This window comes from Phodopus roborovskii, unplaced genomic scaffold (genome assembly GCF_943737965.1).
Source record: "Phodopus roborovskii unplaced genomic scaffold, PHOROB, whole genome shotgun sequence".
Lineage (NCBI taxonomy): Eukaryota > Metazoa > Chordata > Mammalia > Rodentia > Cricetidae > Phodopus > Phodopus roborovskii.
In genome coordinates this window covers 4,958,299-4,983,514 of record NW_026125562.1, presented here as the reverse complement: position 1 = coordinate 4,983,514, position 25,216 = coordinate 4,958,299, and the positions used below count along the sequence as shown (strand labels likewise).

Here is a 25,216-nt window from a genome sequence, read left to right as displayed (position 1 = left end):
TTTTTCTCCTTCTATTTCTATTATTCTTAGGTTTGATCTTTTCATGGTTTCTCAGATTCACCGGGTGTTTTGTGTTAGGAGTATTTTAAGTGTAACATTTTCTTTGACCAATAGATCAGTTTCTTCTATCATATTACCAACACCTGAAATTCTCTCCTTCTCATGTATTCTGTTGGTGATGATTTTATCTGTAGTTCCTGTTCACTTACCCAGGTTTTTCATTTTTTTCATTCCCTCAGTTTGTATTTTATTTCTTGTTTCATTTTTTCGGATATTGAACCATTTCCTTCGCCTCTTTTTCTTCTTGTTGTTTTGCTTTGTTCCTGTCTTGAATTTCTTGGTATTCTATAAGAGATTTATTGATTTCCTCCTAGTTTTTGGTTGTCTTTTCCTTGATTTCTTTAAGGGAGTTTTTTTTTCATTTCTTCTTTACAGATATCTAACATCTTCATAACGTTCTTTTAAACATCATTTTCTTGTGTTTCTGCTGTGTTGGAATATTCATGTCGTGCTGTTGTGGTATAGCTGGGCTCTGCTTCATGTTGCCTTGACTATTGTTGATTGCGTTCTTACACTGGCATTTAGGCATCTCGGTTTGGGCTATCTTGTGATAAAACAAAAATGAAAAATGTAGTACAAAATGTTTGATTTTGAACATATGTCATTTGAAGGTGATTTTATAGTACTCAATAGATTTCAATGATGCTCATGAAAATCAAGCTACCTACAAATTTGATCGGTACTAAAAAGGGAAGTTAGAGACCTGTGAGTTAGGAGCAAGATACACAGAATCTTCTGACAAACAACCTGGAATTGAAACTTAGCTCCACCAGTCACCAACTATGTGAATGCCATAGAGTTATTTGCCCAGTCTATGGTTGGTTTCTTCATTTCTGTATATTTTTTTACTAGCTTTTAGGAGCAAATGAGTGTCTATTTATAAAGCACTTAACAATGTCTGAAACATGTTATTATGTATGCATTTTATAGTGTAATAATGGGTTAGAGGTAGCAATTACAATCATGGCCAGGGATATAATCAGCTGGAGAGAAACAGTTTCAGAAAATAAGAGAAACAGTGAATGAGAATTCACTTATTTAATAAATACAGGAAAGGACCTTCATAGCACACTGAGTAGATCAAACAGTAGAAAGAAATACACTACAGTATATTGCCAAGACATCAAGTATGAAAGAATTAATAGTGTTGCTGACTAGAGATGTTAAGTGTGAGATATGCAGCATTGATTGCAATAAATGGTTGCATGAGTTGTTTAATGAGCACATGGGATGCTGTGATCCATCTCCCAGAATTAGCTTCAGATATGCTCATAGTCTTTTTTGCTTGTACTGTAGCCAAAAGACATGCCTCAGCAATCAGCCTCTTTACTAAGGAATTGCTTCTTACACATGGGTATGAAACTCCATCTTTCTTTTGATCAAAGCATAGGTGCAGTAACTGAGTATCATGGAGCATAAAGCCTCATGCCTACTTCCTATATTGGAAAAACTTTGAAGAATATTTCAAATTTGGACTGATATAAAACTTCCTTAAGACATGGTATCTCAGACTAACCTCTCTGATTCTTCTCTCTCTCCCTCTCCCTCTCCCTCTCCCTCTCTCCCTTTCTCTCTCTTTCTCTCTCTCTCTCTCCCTGCCACATTTTCCTCCTTTTACAGAAACTTCCTGCCTTCCAAAGCCTAGATAGCCCAACCTGTGACAATTAGTCTTGTAGTGACGAATATGAAAAGCCGAATTAGAAAATATAAATCAGTGAATGACAGTTAACAAGATAGCAAGCAAAGATATCTCCTTTCCCTTTTCTGTTTTCTTTTTTAAAATTAGGTTATCATTTTGTAGCCCTGCCTAACCTGGAGCCCACTATGTATCCATAACCAAGCTGATTTCAAATTCAAAGTCCTACCTGCCTCTTCTTCCTGAATGCTAGAAAAATAAAAGTCATGCAGCACAATCCTTGGTAAAGGGGAATTTTTTCAAAGTTTGATTTCATAGACAAAAATGGCCAGAAACAAGAGAGCATTAAAGGCTGTCCACTCTCCCTTCTGTCTTTTAGCTTGGGAAGTGTTTTATTGAAAAAAGTAAAGGCATTATTTAGAAGTTGGAAAATACCCCTTTATCTTAACATAACAAGGTATGAAGTTCTTAAATATCTATTACATTTAGTAATTAGGGAAATGAGTAAACCATTTCTTTCTTCCTCCTTTTTTGTGAGACATGTTTTTAGGTTGTACATGCTGCCCATCTACTTGCTGGGTAGCCAAGGATGACCTTAAACTCCACATCCTCCTGTTTCTACCTTCCAAGTGCTGGGATTACATGGATGTCACCAAGCCTGGTAAGTAATTCCATTTAAAAATAACCATATGGACCTTTGAATTGCCTACCTATGTCAGTGTCCTTAATTTGAATAATTTATACCAAGATTGTGTATAACAAATAAAACTGTATTTTTGAAACTACTTTAACAACATTCTACACCTATTTGAACAAGAATCTCTTCTACCCCTTAATCAGTATGATCCCAAGTAATTACAAAATATTAGCTTAATTGCACAATTCTAGAGATTTCTAAGATCGCTGTTCTCTGGAAATTTAAACAAACATTTCAAAGTTTATACAAATATATGACAATAAGATACAATTTTAACTGAGGTGTGAGTTTGGACATGGAGGAAATGGCAAATGGTCTCATTTAGAGCCAAAACTTCAAGAAACAGGAGAATTGAAAAAAAAAAAAAAAAAAAAGACAGTAAGTTCTAGGCATGGGAAGGAATATAAAGATTCTCAACAATTTGGGGCAACTGCCAAACGTCCGCCCATGTCTACTGAAGCAAGCAGGCGAAGGAAGACGCGGAAGACACGACGCCTTTGGCGTGCAAAAGTGCACTCACAAGTGCAGACAATTTACGCTTGACCCCGGAAATATTTTATTTCGCTTAGGCAGGGAGAGAACTTTCTCTTTTGATTCCTCCTTTGATCCGGAAGAAGAGTCGTGGACCTTCGCTAGCTTATTGGGCTACGTCATAAGGGCGGGACTACAGCGATCCATTCGCCCTGGTAACCACACGCGATGTAGCCAAGCCGGGCGGAGGTTTGCTCTCTGCCGCCGCTGGCTCTGGTGGGTGTGGTGGCCTGCGCCGGGTCTCAGCTCCCTTCTGTGCCGCGGCAGTGTGGGGGCGGTGCCATCTGGGCCACGCCCCCCGCGTCCGCTCTGACTGGCCGCGGCGCCTCACGTGGCTCAGAGACTAGTCTGAACCTGCCTGAATCTAGGAGGTTGCGGTCGCCGTGTACGTCTTCCGGCTTCCTCAGCCACTTCCCTCGGACGCTAGGCCGCCGCCCTTTTTGGCTGCCGTCTGTCACGCACCCCTCCGCCCGCCGCACGCCCCTCCGTGGCTGCGGGGCCACACTCTCTGAGTTCGCGCCCGGTAGGGGACCCTGTCCGCACACTATTCACTGCCCTGTCCTCTCCCACCCTTCTAAAATGTCTAATAGACTCCAGAGCGCCTTTCTGGAAACCTCAGAGGAAAATTCAGGCTCGCATTGGTAAGTACCGGTTCCCAGCTCTTCGCGCCCGCCCGCACCCTCTTCTTAGGATGTCAGATGGCCGCGTTGTCTGAGGCCGGCCGCACAGCCGGGGTAGCTGCGGGGCCGTCCGAGCGCAGTGCCTTCACCCTGGCGCTCCAGAGCCCCGGGCGCACATTGCTCCCAGAAACGTAAAACGCCCTCGGATCGTGACGCAGTTAGCATCTCTAGGCTCCGGCGCGCAGGACGCCAGCGGCTTGAATTTCATAGGCGGACGGAGTAGATACCCACGGAAGAAAAGCAACATGGCGAAGCTCAAGGCTTTCAAAACCCTTTTCGGAAGAACCTCAAGCACAGGCAGCAGAACACACGTCGTGGATTAGCAAGTGCAGCTCCAGGGCGCTGGAACTTCAAGCGAAGTAGTCACTTTTTAATGTACATAGCAAACGTATTCTAGAAGAAGGGATTTGAGTATTTGAATGTTTCAACTAGTATGGAGTAAAGTGAAAACTTTAAACGTTGTCAGCTTTTCAAGGCTGTGCATTTGAAACGGATGTAAAGGGAGTTCACTCATTGTTTTCTCCACAAGGGACAGTTTGGTACACTATCTGTGTAGGGGAGGCTGTCCTCAGTACAGCCTCGGTTTGACTAGTGTTCGGGTTAAGGGCAGCGACAGTGTTTGCTTGTTTAAAAAAACACATCACCAGTAACTTGTTTATGTCAATCCAGGTGAAATAAGAACAACAAAATGTTCATTTAGGAAAAATTTTAATTTATGACTTCCGTGGTTAATGAGAAACATGGTGAAAAATTACGGAGTCCATAGAATATAAAAGAACAGCACGAAATCTAAGTAAAATTCATGGAAGGGGAAATGTGAAGAGAAACAGACTGCCTGTTGTTTATTGGAGCTTTGTTCCTTAGTATTTATGAGACTAATGTGCTACTTTCTGATTAGAATAATAATATGTTGATAACAAAAAAAGGAGAAACGAAGCAGTGCAAGAAAGAAAGGATTGTCTTAATGTTTGCTACTATTATAAGATTATAATGTTGTGTCCCGTTTTTTAGACCGAGGTAGAATTCAAACTCTAATTGCAGTGAAAAATAATGGTAATTTTTTAAAATGAATTTTCCCTTAAAACGCTGGGTTGAAAAAGCAAGTGACCATCCTGTCTCAGCCTTCCCAGTAGCTTGGGCCTGTAGGAAGTTGCTACTGTGCAGGTACAAAAAACAAAAAACATTAATAATAATGAGCTTTTTATATTGAAGAACCGTTTATATTGTGTGTCAATAGAGACGGGGCTTTGGTAATATGTTTGTATTCTATACAGAGAGGCAAAGGTAGAACTACTTTTTAATAACTCACTTTTCCCATATTTTAATGCCTGTATTTCTATAATGCCTGATGTACTATATAGCTCTTTGAAGATGTTTATGATTGCATTCTTTTTCAGGTCCATAAATAAGAAAGGTTTTGTGTGTGTGTGCGTGCATGTGTGTGTGTGTGCGCGTGTGTGTGCGTGTGCGTGTGTGTGTGTGTGTGCGCGCGCGCGCGCCTGCACACACACTGGGGTTCTCTTTTAAACAGTTTCTAATAAATTTGATAAATTCTGAACTCTGCAAAACGTTTTAAATTTGATTATGTTTTGGTTGTTTTTATAAGTCATTTCAAATTCATTAATTCATTGATTTATGTGTTGGTGCTTTGTTGTAAATAGAACATATTTGGTGCATTTACAACCTGATGGTTTTCTGAGGTGTTTAATACTTTTACTGGTTACATGTTTGGTTATATGCTTTGTTTTAATAACATACCAGATGATGAAATGTAGTTATGTAAATAATTTGATTAATATCACTTCTTTGTTTTATTGAAAGTTTTATATGTGCATATATATACATATATACATATATATGCATATATAGATAGCACTGTTATGTGTTTTCTTTGTAAAATTGACAGGATTTTCCCTTCTATAGATGTTTGAACTTTCCTTGAGTTACTGTGCTTTTAATGAAAATTCAGTATTGTGATAAAGAATGTTTATTATCTAATTTAATCAAGCATAAAGATAAGAAACTTATGAGTACAGAGCAAAATCTGGATATTTGTGGTGTAGTATCCATTTAATTTATTCATGTTTGTACTGAGAATTTATTTACTCACATGTGTCTCACAGGTGGGATAATAGCTCCTAAGGGTTGCTTCCTCTGATGATGACTTCATCATTTGGAAATTGATTGGTCAGAAAATTTTAAGAATAGGATTGATGCAGTTAGGTATGTGTAGTTTGGATAACTAATGACAATGCTGATTTGGAATAAGGATTATATTCCAAATGACTTTTAAGTAATAGGGAGGGCCTGGATTAAGTGGTAGAGAAAACAGATTTAAAGAAGTGGAATGGAAAACAAGCAGACCTGATCAGCAAATTACTGTTTCTTTCAAGATGTTATGTCAGTTCTTTGGTCAATATTTGGAATTAGATAAAGCAAACCACAAATGCCTAGTTAAAATTACTGCTGTCAGAATGTGGCTTGATTTGCTTGGGAAGAAAATGTTTCACTGCTGAAATTTAGTTGTGAAGTTTTATCTTTACAACTTTAGATTAGCCTGGAAAGAGAAATAAACACTGTATAAACTAACTGTCCTCTGTCACAAATCTATTTGTTTATGCTACTGAATTGTTGGACTGTACTTCACTTAGATGTTTTTTACTCTCAAATTGTATAAAATATGGATAAGACTGTTTACAGAAAGCATGTAATTCTGTGTAAGTTATTGAAAATACTTTATTTATTTATTTATTTATTTATTTATTTATTTTGCTATAAAATGTTCCTGACAATATAGGTCTATCTTGCTTGGCTTTTAGGATTAGAGTATATGACCATATTACTACATAAATAATGTATAGTATTTATTATTGTATGGTACCATTAGGTTCTTATGTATTTTTATAAATAAGGAAAATGATCTCCTAACAGCTAAAAAATACATCATTTTCAAAGCTATAAAATGCTAATTAGTCTCCATGGTGTTCATTATTCCATTTCTAATAAATGAATGGTGCATATCCATATTAGAATAGTTAAAAAAAAAAAAAAAAAACTCAGGAATTATATAATTTTGTTAGCACATTTAGTCCTCTTAATTTTGAGATGAGTTATCACTGTATTGATCAGGTTGTCTTGAGTACCTAGACTCACATGTTCTTCCCATGTCGACTTGGCAGCTCTCTAAGTTAGCTGGAATTACAAATGTGTACTGCTGTAGTTAAGTAGGTTTTCTAAAATTAGATAGCCAGTGAACGGAAGAGCCAAAATTAGAAACCTATAATCTTTTAAATGTATTTCTCTTTTAATTCGTAAAATTTAGTTGTTATTTTTAATGTAGTTTCTTGGTTCAAATACCAGGTGGTTTAGTACACTAGTAATTCTAAGTGTTCAAACTGGAATATGAAATGAAGACTAGTTTTAGTGATGACATTAGGACAGAGTGTGATCTCTAAGAAAATGGAATATTTTTAAGAAAGTGGAGTCTTAGGGTGATTTTGGTTAAACTATTAGATTGAACATTCCTACTAAAGCTGGAAAATGTGTGCATTGATTCAAAAAGTATATATGAATTTCATTCCAATTTATCACTTTTCTCTTTAGAAGTCTGCATTTCAGTTTAGTTTTAAGAATTCATTTAATTTTTCAGTAAATCAAGTCATTTTTAATAGCTTGTAGGAATCAGTTCGACTAACTTGTTAATTTGCTCTATTAGATACAGAGAAGCTATGAATAGGATAAGCTATCCTTAAAGAATTTACAGTCTGTGGTAGATTATATGAATCTTTAATGATATGTAGGCTTGGAAGAAGCTACATTTTTTTCTTCTGTCACTTTGGCAGGGAAGTGGCAGTTGTAAATATGGATCAACAGATGTATCAAATTTACTATGAAGTATATTTGTAAGGTAAGAGTAAGGAAATCTTTTAGCCTATAATATAAAATATGAGGTATTAAAAGTCTAATTTGCTCAGTTACATATTTGAAATATGCTATTAATAGAAATGTAAAAAATGAAAGTTATTTCTTCTATAACTTATAGTTTGTTAGACAATTTTTCTAGTAGACGAAATATGTGTATATCAGAGGGAACTTAACAAAAGAATTGAACTACTTTTCTTGGATTAACAATCGGAAAGAACTATGTTCTTTATGTAATATTTTTGAGAGTTTACTATTCCTGGTTTCTGAAAAGTAATTGCAGAATTGAATTTCTCATCTTAAGGAATATCAGTATTGCTTTGAAAAACAATATTGTAGTAGTAAAGGCATTATATTCCAGAATTACCTGGAATAATATTAATAATGCTTTATATTTCAAAGTTGACAGAATTTAGTTGGTATGATTGTCAGATATTTTATGACAAGGTAGAATTAGAACTTCATTTTATGCTGTTGTTTGTTGGACCAAAGAATACTTAGTAAAATAATGTACACAGCATAAAGTTCTCTGATAGGAGCAGAGATTTCATGTAGAGGAGTTGTAGATAATAGTGGTGTAGCTATTGATTATACCTTTTTTGGGGGGGGGCAAACTGTATTGACAGTGCTGGATATTAATTTAAATGTGAGTACAAAATGTTTATAAAACCAGCATTAATCTTTCATAGAAACATGCTGATCAACAGCAGATACAATCAGAAAAGCGAAGCACTAGAACAAAATACAGGAATGAGATGAAGGATGCTAGACATATGGTGTTGGGAACTAATTTAGATATTGAATGTTCTTGTGGTAAAGAAACCAAAATTGGGAAGAGCTAATGAAAAGATGAAAACTTTATAGTCTGGGTGTTTGATTCATTTAGGATATATTTCTTACCTTTTATAAGCCTGAGTTCATGGTTCTATGAATTAAGGATAATAAGTCAAAGCTAATTGGGTAATTGATCTATGTGAGCTAGTAATCGGTGCTCTTATGTGGTTGGAAAGTAAAATATAGTGGTAGTTTTAGTAAAGATTAATTGTTTCCTGTTGGATTTTAAATGATATGTAGATTAAAAATGTTTGGTAAAAGAGCACCAATATTGAAGTGAGGATTAATACTGGCAATAGGAGTAAAAAGATGTAACTATACTGGTCATTTTTGCAAATGAGGTAATTGAGGGAAATGGCTGAAGCCATGAAAATCAGTTCAATCTTTAAAGAGAAAATACCTTGAAGAAGAAAAACAGGGTTAAAATGAATTAGGCAATTTCTGTATTGGCGGAATAAATGGGGGTGAATACTTAAAATACAGAAAAGTTAATAAGGAGACATTAAGAAAGTCAAGACAACACATTATTACACATTAGAAACCATGAAAGAAAAGAGCTTCCTGGGAGGTTATACTGAAAGTGTCATTGCACCAGGCAGTGGTGGCACCACATCTTTAATCCCAGCACTCAGGAGACAGAGACAGGCAGATCTTTTGTGAATTCAAAGCCAGACTGGTTTACAGAGTGAGTTCTAGGACAGTCAGGGCTACACAGAGAAACCCTGTCTTGAAAACCAAAACAAACAAAAAGCGTCATTTACAACAGGGCACCGAGAGAATGGAATGAAGGGCAGACTTAGAAGAGGACATACTTAGTAATTTTTTGAAAATTATAGGAATGAATTAAACCGCAAAAGAGACCTCCAAGACGACTTTCTACAGTATTGCTTCTCAATTGTGGTTTAATAATAGTACAAACAGACTTCTGTCAATGCATTTTTTAAGTTTTATTCTTAAAAATCACAATAAAAATGCAAAAAGTAAATTAAGACACTGAATCCCTGGTTCATCTGACTTAAAAAAGAAAGAAAAAGAAAATCCCCTCTTGCTTGATCTTGCTCTAGCTTACTTCCCAGGATTTTCCTCTTTGCAGTTAAAGTTCTTAGGAGTTGTCTGTGCTTACTCTCTTTATATCCACACAGTTTTTCTCCCATTAAACTGCTCTTACTAAATCTATTAATGATTCATGTCATTATTTCCAATGCACTTGTGTAGTCTTCATCCTACTTGACTCTCAGAAACTTAATATAATTATGTTCAAACCCTTTCTTTCTTTGGCTTCCATTGCATCAGAAATAGTAACAATAATAATTGTTATTTTACTGTTTTAAGACTAGTTGGATGCCAATGAAATGTCTTAGGCATATTAAGACTAGTGTGCCCATTGAACTAAAAGGCAAAGAAAAGAATACATATATATATATATATATATGGTCAATTATAAAGCTACTGTCATCTAATGTCTAAGGCAGAGAATAGTACTTGTTTAAACCAGAATTGTGAATTGTGGCAATTTGGAAAGAATTTAACAGATATAAATTTCAGTAATGTCAATAGGCATTTTTTTTTTTTTTTTTTGTGGATTCAATATAGTTAGTTGAGAAAACAGGATTTATATACTCTGACACTGTTAGGTAAGATGAGATGCCTAGGAATTATGAGACTATGGAAAGGAAGACATTGCCATTTTTAGTTTCAGGAGCCCATAAGATTCTGAGTAAAATATCAAAGGAGAGTTTGGTTATACCCCAAAGAATCTACAGATAACAAAAATTTTATTGGTTATTAAGAATCAGTACTTTGGAAACTATGTAGAAAAGAGTGACAAATGACAAAGTTAAATGACTTCCATTCTTTACATAGGGTGAGTTGTCAAAGATGGTTGAAAGTCTTGGAATAAAAATATTTTAGAAAAGTTTCAGTTGCAACCATTTTTGTATCTCTTTCAAATACATCACTTATCTTGCTTCATGACAATTACCTGACTGGGTTCATGTACCTAATTTTAGTGGGAGATTCAACAAATACATTGTTTATGGGTTCTGATAACAAATATTTAGACTTTGAGAACCATTCCATCTCTCAGGACTGTTAAATTCTGTTGTTGCAGCTCAGTAGCTACTGTGTGGTGGCTACAATATAAAGCTTGATATTTTTTTGTTACTGCAGTTTATGGCAGAATTTACTTTTGAAGTGTTTTTCATCCTTTTAAAGTTTGAAAACTACATGGCTGTGAGTTAACATGAAATCAGAATTGTTTGGGTCTAGCCTACAAGCTATAATTTATTGAACCCTTTCCTCTAACAAACCGTGGTGTTTGAACTATAAAACTCTGTACTTTGTTGGTTGGTATTGAGACTGATGTTCTTTTGCTCAGGTCCACCTTCAATCATCTTCACCCCAGTAGTGTTAGGATTTCATGCATGAGCTCAGCTCTCACTTAGTACATTTTCATTTAATGGTGAATAAAATCATGCTGAGCTTACAGTGTACTTCTTGCAGATGCCTCTTCAAACACTGAAAGCAAGAATTGAGATTTTGTGTTTATACTTCAAAATTTGCTAAATGTTAGTATAGGTTTTCATATACAGAAGTCTGTTTCAAAACTGTCTGAGGATAACATTTTGTTTGGGTTGTAGGGAGGATTCATAGAATTTTAGGTGTGTTTTTTTTTTTTTTTTCATTTATAATTTCTAAAATCACACCCACAGGTTATAAAGCAGACCTTTGTACTTTTGATATTAATGCTTGTCTTTAAGAATTTCTTCATTTATTCTTAGTCATCTGAGAACACATCCGATATATGAAACATGGGTTCCACAGTTACGTTTTTAGACTTTAGCATGAAAGACAAAAACTTAGGTATATGATAAGAATATATGGCATGAAGGAATTAACTGGGATAAGTTTACTATGAAAGAAGGACAAGGATAGTTGAGTTGGCAAGAGAATGTATCTCTTAGAAATATCGTTTATGCAGAGACTTAAGCTCCAAGTAGAGTTGTATAGGAGAGAAGTTCCTAGGTAGAGGGATGTGATTGCCTTGCATTCCATGAGAGCACTATACTTCCTAGAATCTGAAAGGTTGTTTTAGGTATAATTTGGTAAATCTGTACCAAGTAACTTGGAAAAACTGGATAATGCAGAGATTAATGTATCTTGGCTTAAGAATGAAGATCACAGTGGACTAATTTTAAAAACTTTATTCCTCTCCTGTATGCTCCACCTTTACGGAAAACCTCACATGAAAAATTTCCATGATATTGTGTAAAAACATTAGAAATAATTATTATACTCAAGGACTTTGGAGCATGAAGCCTCATATATGGAAACAATAAGAAGGAAATGATTGCTACATGAGTATGTTCATTAAGTCAACAATATAAAAACATGACAAACAGAAATATCACCATGAGAGATCTCAAACGTGAGAAAAAATGTTCACAGAATTTGTCAAGGGAAGAAGATAGAACAAATTGGAGGTGGGAAAAGTGATAGAAGTAGCAAAATTAGAGTTGGAATAAAAGTCCTGCTCTGTAAAAGTAAAGGAAGATAATAGGAAGAAATTAAAGGAGAAGAGAACAATAATAGCATCAAGAATCTTTTCTAACAGCATTATATTTGAGTACAACCTTAGAAACCTTTTCATCTTGGAATAAATGTTAAGTTTTCATAACCTACCAGTGAGATCTGAATCAAAATTATTTCTGTATCTTCAAAATCGATTGCATGATTTTTTACATGCCAAACTCAGTTACATACTGTTATTAAATTTTAGTATCTAAAGTAATTACAAATACTTGTTTTAAATAAAATGTGTATAACTTGTAGTATGTTGTGTTTATTTACTCAAAATATTCTTTTAAGTGTTTCAGGCTGCATGTACCAAGTAGTTCAGATGGTTGGCACGGATGGAAAAAATCTTCTGCAATTACTTCCAATTCCTAAATCTTCTGGAAATCTTACTTCAGTAGTTCAATCTCCAGTGGTATCTGATGTTTTGAAAGGGAATACAGGAAAACCAGTTCAAGTTACTTTTCAAGCTCAGATTTCCAGCTCTTCCACAAGTGCATCCATTCAATTGCCCATTTTTCAACCAGCCGATACTACAAAATATTTTCTTACAAAAACAGTAGATACATCAGGAAAAGGTAGTGTTACTCCTATGGGGACTGGAAGTTTTATGCCACCAGTTTCTAAAGTTGAAAGTCGTGGTGTGAAAATCGATGAACTCAATATGCAAACATTTGCTGTTCCTCCCTCAACACAAAATGATTCATCTCACTTTGTAGTCAACACCCCAAGTCTTCCAGTGAATGTGAATTCTTCAGTTTTGCCTTCTGGGCCTCATTTACAGATTCCAGTCCATGCTGAAGCGAAATCTATACCTGAATCAACCTTGCCTTCCTCAGTTCAGCAAAGTATACATGCAACTTCAACTAGAAGTCTTTCAGGAACAGTTGAGACTTCCCAAATACCAGCAGTTATTTATGTATCTCCTGTAAATGAAGTGACAAATAGAGTTACTAAGAGCTTTCAGAATATTTACCCCAAACCAATGATATTAAATACCTCGAAAGTTCCACCAAATGTTGCTACAGAGACACAGATAAAAAGTGGTCACCTTTCTGAAACTGCTCAAGTGAAAATAATTTTTCAAGATACTCTGCAGCCTTGTATTCCATTCCTTGTTCCTATTAAATCATCAAATAATGTGGCTTCAAAGATTTCAAAAACGTTTATAGGTAGGAAAAATTTGGGAGATAATACTGTAAATACATCTCTGTTGAATACCATCAGTTCTAATGGGACACAATCCATGAGTGTGCCCATTAAAGATAATGCTTTGGTAATGCTTAATGGGAAAGTCTATCTGTTGACTAAAGAGGAGACACATGGTGTGCCATCACAAAATGACCAACCAAATTCTGTTTCTTCTGATAATCTACCAAGAAAAGATTCACAGGTAGTAAGTTCAAGTCCAGGCACAGAAATCTTCAAAGAGTTAAATAGTGCTTTGATTCAAAGTAAATCTTCCCAGTTGGAGACAAAATCACTTTCAAATTCTCAGCTTGCTTCCATGGCCAGTCTAAGAGCAGAGAAGACCGAATCAGTGGAGAGACCATCCTTTTCTTTGGCAAACCCACATACTGTGAACCAATGCAGTAACTACCTTAAACAGAGTAAGACTGTATTTACAAACCCAGTTTTTCCAGATGGATTTAGGACAGTTCAGAATGCCCCCAGAAAAGGAAATCTCATCCAAAGCATAGAGAAAATATGTTCCTCTGTTGATGCAGCAACTGTTACTTCACAACAGTGTGTTTTCAGAGACCAAGAATTACAGGTAATTTTCCATGCCAGGGAATTCTTTTTATATATGTCTCTGGAAAATACTTGTCAAAATTGTCTGATACCTGTCTACTGCACACATACCTCATCATATGTGCTTGCTTAAAGCTTTTATCTGAAGAAATACTTGAGGATGCAATTGGTAGAGTCTAAGCAGTATCTTTCTCTTTAACTTTGCAAATCTGTAAGACAAAATGACAGAATGAAGTTCAGAAGAGTCAGAGAGTGATATGTCTTCTAAGATTGTGTGAATATGCATACATGTATATACGGAATATACATTTATAGCCTATGTTTAGTATATGAAAAGATAAACTTTATGTAAGAGGGACATGGTTTAAAGACTGGAAACTTTAGGGTGGGACTTTAAATTTTTTTCTTGCTTTGTTTTTTTATGTTTATGTTTTTTTAAGTACCATTTAATAGATGGAATAGAATTAATCAGAACCTTTAAGACATGTATTTTCTTTTAGGCCTTTCTGACTCCTAATTGCATAACACTTCTGTCAGCTACCATTCTCTTCTTAAAATACATGTATAATCACTTTCCTTGCTTGCTCGCTTTCTTGCTTAGTGATGTTAGTGTCTGTCCCCTTGAATATGGTAATCACTGAATTTTAAAGACAGATACATTTTTAATAAAAATGGAATTGGTGAAGACATTAAACTTTTTACAGAAGACTGTGGCCTTTAGATATTGTTCTGTAAATTACTTCTTTGTCTTGATTTACATTGTTTATCAGTGTCTCAATATGTAACTCAGACTGGCCTTGAATTCACTATCGTCCTGCCTCTGCCTCCTGAGTGCTTGGATTACAGGACACCATGCTTGGCCTAGATTATTTTAAAGTTATCATATATGGTCTCTCATATACTTGAGAATAGATCCTTTGTTATTTTTCTGTACAATAAAATGAGTAATTGTGTGGATAGTTTACGGTTGTATTAATTTAAATTCAGTTTTTTAATGCGTGGTAAAAAATAAATGAAATACAAATCTTTTAAAGTATATTTATATTTGTTCTTTTGTGGAAAATTGTTAATTGCTTAGTTACTCACCTGATAGAGCAACCCAAGTAATTAGCAATATTGTTTGTGTTTTCTTCTCTTGATTCCAGACCCAGTGTGAGATGGCACCGATGTTAAAAAAAAATACTGAAGAAAGAAATAACAAGAAATATTCTCAAGGAAGTAATACTAAGACTGATGCTGAATTTAAAAAGCTATTTGGTCTTACTAAAGAATTGAGAGTGTGTCTTACTCGGATCCCTGACTGTCTGGGCTCTATAAAAGGTTGTGATTCCTTTAGCAGTTTAATGAAGAATAATAGTTCTTACAAAGATGCGGAGTTTGTGGTGAAGGAAGAAGAAACAAAACAGGTAATAGTTTTCTTAAGTGTATGACATTTTTGTAGGTATGACAAAGTTATATAGTTATGTTTATCTTCTCATGTGGTTTTTAATATACATTAGATGGATTTTTTATCAAAATATCTCACACTAACCAATAACAAAAATAATACAGATAAAAATATATCCCTAGTTAATTTGAGTTCTAAGTATTTTTAGTCACCTTGTTTTTTTTCCTTTTGTCATGTAAGAAAATAGTCTGGAGAGTTGGCTCAGCAGTTAAGAACACTTGTTGCTCTTTCAGAGGTCCCTGATTCAATTGCCAGCACCCACATGGTGGTTTCACAACCATCTGTAACTCTGATGGCAAGGGAATCAGACACCCTGGGCAACAGGTACATATATGCTACACATGCAGCAGGTCAAAAACTCAGAAATTAATAAAATGAATATTTTTAAAAAGGAAAATAGTCAAAAGCATTTCAACTAGTTATCCTATTTTTAAAGAATCACTTAAATATAAGGGAAAATGTGAGCATGCTTATATTCATTGAAATATTAGCACTTAATAAATTTTAAGCAGCATATATAGACAGTAATGCATTATACTATAGTCATGCTTACAAACATTACAATCCACTATTCTGAACTTCATCTATTCTTTTCAGTGATAGCTCAGTTGGCTTCTACTAAACCGGCTTAACAAGAAAATGTAAATACACTAGCTTGTTTTCTAGGACTATAATTGTGACTTTTCATTTTGGTACCACATAGTAGGATCCAATTTTTACTATAGTTATCCCCAATAAAAATTTGTGAAATCAATTTTAATTTTAATTGCTATTATTTGTCTGCTTACTTTGATTTGAGAGCATGTGGAGTAGAATAATATTATTTTTTGTCTTACCATTGCAACAGAGTTTTTCTAAGAAAAGAAAAGCAAAATCCATTAAGAAGATGGATTACACAAAAAGGAGAAAAATTAAGAAAGCTAGTAACACAGTCATGAATGGAACCGATGCTTCCAGTTCCCAACTTCTTAGTATTTTACCAACATCAGATAATCCGCAACACAACATTGTCGCAAGCCATAGCACAACCAGGGAAGACAAGAGAACTGAGGTAGAAAACTGCTCCCATGAGAAGCAAGACAAAAGCATATTAAGTTCAAGTGCATCTTTTGGACAAAGTAATTGTTTCAGTAAAAGCTATATGGAAGATATTTTTCTATTGCCACCACCAGAATTAGAAGAAACCATCAGAGATGAAAAAATAAGAAGACTTAAGCAGATTGTAAGAGAGAAAGAAGCAGCTCTTGAAGAAATGCGTAAGAAGATGCACCAAAAACAATAAAATGTCTAGGATTTAATGACTTGTACTACTACAGTAGTTCCCTCTTACCTTCTGGGGATACTGTTAAGACCTCTCCCTCCCCCTCCCCCTCCCCCGCCCCCCCCAATGGATGCCCAAACTGGAGATGATACCAAATTCTGTATACAACCGCTATAAAATCTTGATCTTTATTCTGATAACATCTACTTTAGATAATAACAAGCAAGTAATTAGGATATGCAATGTGGATACACTTAATGAAGAGGATAATTGATGTCCTGAACAGGACACTGAAATTTTTTGTCATGTTACTCTGAATGGTATATAATTTAAAAGTTATAAATTCCTCCTTTCTGGAGTTTCTCATCGATATTTTGGACAGCAGTTATCATGGGCATCAGAAAACAGAAGAGCCAACTGTAGATTACAAGGGATTACTGTTATTTATAAAGGCACTCTGAAAGCGTTTTTTGTATATAAAATGTAAGGAGTACAGAAAAGGCTGAGTCATATGACTCATCAATATTATACATGACATATTTTGACTTACTTGTTTTGGAAGAAAGTTTTTGGTATTTTTCTGTGAAATGAAATTCCCCAAATTTGAATATTTTGTACAAAGTTTCTGTTAATGTTATATCTTCAACTAAATTTCTCAGGTCTTACACTAACAATAAATATTGTGTACTAAAAGTCTACAATCCAAGATAGACAGCTGTAAACTTAACTTTACCATTGAGTTTCTATGTGTACTGTCTTGATCTTCTTACCTATAAAAAAATGATACAACCTATTCACTGTTGTTGCTGTTTTTTTCCATCAAGAAAATATTAAAATCTATTTACTCAAATATTCTTCAACACGAAGGGTCATGTTTTCTGCATGTCTGCATTACATATTACAAAAAGTTTGAAATTGAAGCTATTTAATGATACTTTATTTTTTGCTTACAAACTTTGTCTTATGAAGCTGGAGAGGTGATTCAACAGTTAAGAGCACTTGCTATTTTTCATAGGATCCAAATTTAGTTCTCAGCCCCCATGTCAGGTGGTTCATAAGAACCTTTAACCAGAGCTCCAAAGGACCAGCACCACCTTCTGACCTCCAGCACCTATATACATATGTCATACATTCAACATATACACATACACATAAAACTATATTTTTTAATTATATGTTACCTTAAAGCAGCTTTTTGATATGTGTACATATATATATATATGCATATATATATTGCATATATATATATATCATAGATTATCTGAAAGGTAGATTCATTCCTTAGTCACATGTAACTTAGTTGCTTTTCAAACTATAGTTTTTCTCTTAGAAGCATCCAATTTTTTGAGTTTATTTTCGATTTGGGAAAGTTTGAAAGTAAGTATAAGTGAATGGATGAAGAATTTTTAAAAAGCGGTGTTAGACAGTTTTTTATAAATCAACAAAGTTTTGGAAATAAGACCTCAAAACTGTAAAGACAAAGAACCATAAACAAGTTTTAAATAGGAGTAAAACAATATGTCAATTAGATTCTGCTGCTTTTTGTACTAATAGTTTTATTGAAGTAAAATATGCATGTCATAAAATTTGTTCTTATACCCAGAAGGGTGAAAGCACCAATAATTCCAGAACACTGTACCACATATAAATTCTGTAACCATTACCAGTTACCTCATTCTTTATTTTCACCTATGCAACACCCATCTTCAATAGAAATTGCTATTTGTGAACATTTCATCTACATGGAATCATAAAATACATTTTATGTTGTAACTTTTTCACTTGGCCAAATATATGCATATTCAAGTATATTCATATTCTAACATTAATATTTGTTATTGCCCATCAGTTCCATTGTATTTTTACCTGGAAGATTTGTTCCCAAATAATGAAAGGATATAAAAATCCATGTATGTCTAAGTCTTATACATAAAATGGCATAACTTTTACATATAATCTCATCACAACCACTTCTGTATCTTAAATATTTCTAGATAAACAACGTGATAATGTAGATTGTAGTGTATTTAATCGCTTTATTTAGGGAGTAAGAAGGTGTCTTAATGTAGATATTTTCCAACATTTCTAACATATGGCTGATTGTAAAATTTGCCTATAAAACTGGATTAGATTTTGTTCATCCACCTTATATGCATATGTGGGAAGCCACGCTGGCTTCGTCAGGCTTTGCCACATCAGCTTGTTTATTGCTTTTGTATCCTAATCGTCAGCACATGAGCATATGATGTTATCCTAATATGACTGCTCACCTATCCCTATTGGGTGATGCATAATCGTCCGATGAGACCTAAGCCAATCAGATGACGTTGCACATCCACATCATCACGAGTATATAAGCTTGGCGCTCGTAGGGGTCGGGGTCCTCTCTTTCAGCTTGGAGCTCCAATAAAGTGTGCTTGAGAAGAATCCTGTTGTTCTTCCTGCTGGCGGGACGAGCGCAAGAAGTGGTGCCGAAACCCGGGAAATTTCAACAAATGGCCAGTCGAGAGAACCCCCTGAGGATACTTCTGAGGGAGGGTTCAGAACTCAACACGTGGAGCGGCGGTACCGGTAACTGGTCTGTAAGTCTGATGTAGATAAGCCAGCTGATCGCCCCAAACGTAGGTCAACCATATATAAGGTCGCAGAATGGGACACCACCACTCCACTTTTTTGGAGCCACTACAGGAATTATTAAAACAACGAAAACTTAAGATATCAGATAAGACTATTAAGGGGTTCTTGGAAGAGGTGGATGTGATAGCGCCTTGGTTTGAGCCGACTGGGGGATTAAATTTGGCCTGCTGGGATAAACTAGGCAGAGACATTGACCGTGAGGCAGAAACGCGAAAGTTGCGTGCAGGCACACAGCTTGGTGCGATCATGTTTGGAGGACAAACGTGAAGAGGTGATGAGGGAAGGCCAATGCATATTAGCACATCAAGATAGTATGTCAGAGTCTGAAGAAAATAAAGGGAAAACAAAAAGTTAAAATTAAAAGAGAACCTAGGTTTCAGACAGAACAGAATAAACGTGAAACAAAAAAGGGAGGGCCAATTTCAGGTCCGAAGCTATATCCAGATTTGGCAGAACTTGCAAATTTGTATATAGAAAGTTCTAGTGAATCTGAAGAGAAGAATTAACCCCAGAGGAAGAACAGGATCTTGAGGAAGCAGCGGCCGAATACGGTCGGGAACGTTATGGACCCGGAGAAGTTGGTGTCGTTGCTCCTCGCCATCTTATGCCTCTATGAACAGGCGGTGTAAGCAAGGTGGCATACTTCTGCCTGGGGCGTGTGCTTCATCTGGGTGTAGTCTAGTGAGACCCGGCACTTGGAGCAAATTAATGAGTGCCTATCCTGTGTTTGAGGATCAACAGATAAATAATAGATATCATGAGCCTGTAGGATACAAGCAGATCAAAGATCTTGCAGAGGCCACTAGAACTTATGGAGTGAGTGCCTCTTTCACTCTGGCGCTGGTGGAGCGTTTAACACATTCCATTATGACGCCAACAGATTGGATGGGAGTTGCCAAAGCATGTCTAAGTATGGGACAATATTTAGACTGGAAATCTATCTACAATGATGGAGCACAGAATCAGGCTAGGACCAATACTGCTAATGGACAGCCTGATTGGAATGCAGATATGCTTTTAGGACAGGGACAATGGGTTAATAATCAAATTGCATATCCTCTTGAAGTTTATAGACAGATAAATGACATTGCTCTTAAAACATGGAAGACACTTCCCAATAAAGGAGAAGTGTCAGGCAACCTGACAGAGATTATTCAAGGAGCCACTGAACAGTTTTCAGATTTTGTGGCTCGTATGATAGAGGCAGCAGGCAGGATTTTTGGGGATGCAGAATGAGCTATGCCATTAATAGAACAATTGGTTTATGAACAATGTACCAAAGATTGCAGGAGGACAATCATGCCCTGGAAAGGGAATGGACTTGAGGCATGGATGAAAGCCTGTAGGGAAGTTGGTGGGCCTCTAATACAGGCCTAGCTGCAGCAGTGTTAACTGCCGCTAGAGCAAACAAGGGAACCTCATCTTGTTTCTGGTGTGGAAGGACAGGCCATTTTAGGAAACAATGCCCTCAAAAATAATACTAAAGTGCAGGGTCAGGTGTGCTTGCCTGGCTTATGCCCTAAGTGTAAAAAGGGAAAACATTGGGCGAAAGAGTGTCGCTCTGTAAAGGATATTAATGGACAACCAATTAACCAGTCAACAGCCAATACAAAAAATGGGGTCAGGGGCCCCCGACCTCAGGGCCCTCAAATATATGGGGCATTACAGAAGCCCTCGCTGCGCCACCCATCACAGTGAGGAGAGCCACTCCAGGTTCCGCAGGACTGGACATCTGTGCCACCACCAAACTCATATTAACACCACTGAAGGGAGTGCAACCTGTGGAGTCAGATTTTCAAGGCCCGTTACCCTCTAATACTGTAGGTTTACTGCTTGGTAGATCTTCCTCAGCACCATGAGGATTGACTGTTACTCCAGGAGTCATAGATTCTGACTATACAGGCACAGTAAAAGTGCTTTGCTCATCCCAGAAAGGAATTGTTGCCATCTTACCTGGGGATAGGATAGCCCAGTTACTAGTTATCCCTAGCCTTCATGAGCAGTTTCCTTCTTGTTGGAAAACAAGAAGGAACAAAGGACTTGGCTCTACAGGAGTTGATTTGACATACCTATCCATGGAATTAGATGAGAGGCCAATTCTACAGCTTACAATTGAGGGGAAACATTTTCAGGGATCGCTGGACACGGGAGCTGACTGCAGTATTATTGCAGCTAAGTATTGGCCCAAGAACTGGCCCAAACAATCATCTTCACAAACCTTACAAGGTTTGGGGTATGCTCAAGCTCCAGATATTAGCTCTCGGGAACTTACCTGGTCTAGCGCTGAGGGACAAAAAGGAAAAGTTATCGCTTATATAGTAAATATTCCTTTTACATTATGGGGAAGAGATATTCTGGCACAAATGAATTTAAAATTAACTGATGAGTATTCTCCTCAGAGTCAGTCTATAATGAAAATGGTGGGTCATATACCAGGTAGAGGACTAGTTAAAAAATTGCAGGGGCAGGTAGATTCTCTTGTAGCCTCAGGTAATCCAGGCACACGAGGGTTGGGTTTTTCATAGGGGCCACTGAGGATGCGATCCCCATTCCTCGGAATACGGCTGAACCGGTTTGAGTACCTCAGTGGCCCCTTTCCCTAGAAAAGCTCATAGCAGCAAAAGAACTAGTAAAGGAGCAATTGTCATTAAGCCACTTAGAAGCCTCTCAATCCCCCTGGAATACTCCCATTTTTGTTATTAAAAAGAAGTCAGGAAAATGGCAGCTACTCCATGATCTCAGAGCCGTAAATGCACAAATGCCCGTCTATTCAGAGAGGTCTCCCTTTGTTATCTAGCTTGCCGGATGGCTGGCCTCTTATTATTATTGACATCAAGGATTGTTTCTTTTCCATTCCTTTGGCCTTAGAGGATTATAAAAGATTCGTTTTTACCCTATCACCTGTCAATCATGAGGAGCCTGATCAGAGATTTCAATGGAGGGTCCTCCTGCAGGGGATGGCCAATAGTCCTACTATCTGCCAGCATTATGTAAACCTAGCAATAGCACCTACTAGGAAGAGATTCCTGAAACTGAGGATTTGCCACTATATGGACGATATCCTATTAGTGGCTCCCATGGCATTTCTGTCACAGGCATTTCTATCCCTCAAGAAGGATCTTGAAGCCTATGGTTTACATATAGCTAGTGAAAAAGTACAGGAAGGAGAGGTAGGTAATTTCCTAGGAGCAACAATTAATAAACATATCATTATACCTCAAAAACTACAAATAAGAACAGATATATTAAGGACATTGAATGATTTTCAAAAATTGTTAGGGGATATAAATTGGATAAGACCATATGTAAAGATTCCTACCCATGAACTGAGACCCCTATTTCAAATATTGAAAGGTGACCCACATATCTCTTCACTTAGAACTTTGACTCCAGCTGTATGAGTAGCTATTTTTAAAGTGGAGCAAGCTTTACAGTCTGCACAGTTATGTAGAATAGTCCTGGGACAACCCATTTTGCTGTGCATTCTTGCTACGCCGGAAACTCCTACAGGGGTTCTATGGCAACAAGGTCCATTGCTATGGATACATTCTCATTCTTCTCCTAAAAAAATGCATAGAACATTATCCAACTATGGTAGCCACCCTTGCTCTTTAAGGTATAAAATTATCTCTGATGCACTTTGGTGTGGCATGTGATTCTTTAATTACCCCTTATAACTCAGAACAGGTACGTATTTTAGCTGCTACAACTGATGATTGGGCCATATTGATGTGCTCATTCTCTGGAAGATTGGATAACCATCTGCCCAGAGACCCTTTACTGCATTTTGCCTCGCTGCACCCCATTGTGTTCCCAAAGATTACCACGCAGTCGCCTTTTGCAAATGCCTTAGACATCTATACGGATGGATCTAAGACAGGTCTAGGAGCCTATGTAATCAAGGGACAACAACCAGTCACAGTACGATTTGAACCAGATACTCCTCAAATAGTGGAATGCCAAATTGTATGGCATGTGTTTGCACTTTTCAGTGAATCTTTTAATCTAATTTCTGATTCCCAGTATGTAGTTAATGCTATTAAGAATCTAGAAGTAGCAGGCCTCATTAAGGATTCCAGCCCCGTTGCTGTACACTTATCTAAGTTGCAATATCTCATTCGGTCCCGAACCAATCCATTTTTTTGTTCAACATATCAGAGCTCATTCTATGCTTCCTGGTCCCATGGCTGATAAAGCCATGTGAGCCTTTTTTCTCCTGTCCTTGGATAACCTTTCCAAGGCTTGAGATTTTCACAAATTGTATCATGTGTCCTCTACAGTGCTGCACAAAAAATTTAATATCCTCAGGCCATGGCACGTGATATCATCGTCAACTGCCCTGCCTGTGTCCCCTTCTTGCTCTCTCCTCATACTGGCATTAATCCCCGGGGACTGCGTTCGGGAGAGATTTGGCAAATGGATGTTACACATATCCCATCTTTTGGCAAGTTGCAATATGTACATGTTTCTATAGATACCTGTTCAGGAATTATTCATGTTTCTCCCCTTGTTGGTGAACGTACTCAGCATGTTATTACTCACTGTCTAGAGGCCTGGGCAGCCTGGGGAAAGCCTGGGCACTGAAGACCCATAATGGACCTGGATATACTGCAAAAGCCTTTCATCAGTTTTGTGAAACTATAGGAGTTACTCATACCACTGGCCTTCCTTACAATCCACAAGGGCAAGGCATTGTTGAACGAGCCCATCGTTCTATAAAAGAATGCTTACAAAAACAAAAAGGGGGAATAGGCCAAGGCCACACCCCAAAGAATAAACTATCTCTAGTAATTTTTACTTTGAATTTTCTGACGATTGATGCTGTGGGTCTAATGACAGTTGACTGCCATATGAACCAATCCCCTCCTTGCTACAAGGATGCAAAATGGAAGGATGTACTTGAAAATGTCTGGAAAGGCCCAGATCCAGTTATAGCCAGATCCAGGGGAGCTGTTTGTGTTTTTCCACAGGGCCAAGCTGATCCTATATGGGTGCCAGAGCGGTTGACTCAAGTTGTATGTCATGAGAAGACAAGGAATGACAACCATCCCACTACCATTGATGATCCTGAGCCTGCTCCTGCCGATGATGATAAAGGGGGATAAGATGCAATTTTGGGCTGTGGCCAGAACATGGCCTGTCCCTGTGCCAGTTCATTCCTATTCTGGTGTCTTACCTACTTTATTCTCTACATCCTGTCAAGAGAAAATGCCTTGCATCAGGGACCCTATGCAAACACCAAAAATTTATAATCAAACCTCTTTCAGCTGAATGGCACTTTGTGCTTTTTCCAGGGTAATAAGGATCAGCCCCCCCCCCCGTGTATTGTATTACAGAAACAAAATCTTAGTGCTTGGCAGGACCCACTTGAAAAGCCTAAAGCTGATATGAGCATCCTGCTCTCAGCTTTAACCCAGAGAGCTAAGGGAAAACAGAATGGGTCAGGAAAGGGAGGTAATGTTACGGATGTTAACATTACCACGTTATTAATACAGAGTGAAGTGACCATCCCCTCTAGACAGCCAATTCTTAAGACAAATGTTAGTAATATTAAAAGTGCCCCTGGTGTGAGCCTGATTATACCTTCCCCCCGACATTCACCCCATGTCAGAGTCCAGACCATATCCAGAAACAGATCCTACAGGGATTCCAAATGACCCCCGTTAAGGTGCTACCAATTTAAGAATAAAGGAAATAATACACTTAGCAATAGCGCTGGATGGCACTGGTATCAGTGGCTTCTTTCCAAAGAGGTAGATGCTATGGCAGATGTGTCAGCCTTCGCAGGATTATTGGGTGTTAAACATGCATTATGGAATATTTCGGCAGTTCGAATTAATAAGAATGATAAGCCATACATTAATAATATAACCAAAAATCACCAATGGACTAATAGTAGCTTTAATCCACCCTCAATTTGTGTGCAAGCCCCATTCTTTTTTCTAACAGCGAATGTTACCACCAACACCTCTTCGATAGATTGCAGGAACACCATGTGCTGGCTTGCAGAATGATGGAATGCCAGTGTCAATCTGGCTTTAATAGTAAAATTACCTACTTTTGTCCCCATTCCAGTGGAGGCGGATCCAAATAACTTTCCCTTAGTAGGACTCATTCGTCATAAAAGAGATTTTGGCATTACTGCAGCAATCATTTCCGCCATAGTCATTTCAGCTGCAGCAGCAAC

General features: G+C 37.0%; 1 protein-coding gene across 2 annotated transcripts in view; it reads left to right on the top strand.

Annotated features, from left to right (window-relative positions):
- Lrif1 (ligand dependent nuclear receptor interacting factor 1) overlaps positions 1-17,234 on the top strand; it is a 75,145-nt gene extending 57,911 nt beyond the window's left edge. Inside the window, exons 1-4 of one of the 2 annotated variants that reach the window (XM_051177776.1) lie at positions 3,450-3,565; positions 12,227-13,706; positions 14,830-15,090; positions 15,979-17,234. In XM_051177776.1, coding sequence (XP_051033733.1) covers positions 3,504-3,565; positions 12,227-13,706; positions 14,830-15,090; positions 15,979-16,413 — 2,238 coding nt within the window. In that variant the 5' untranslated portion in view covers positions 3,450-3,503 and the 3' untranslated portion in view covers positions 16,414-17,234. Of the gene's footprint in view, positions 1-3,449; positions 3,566-12,226; positions 13,707-14,829; positions 15,091-15,978 lie in introns of those variants that run through there. The other variant, XM_051177774.1, reaches the window with a different exon arrangement.
- The last annotated feature ends 7,982 nt before the right edge of the window (positions 17,235-25,216 follow it).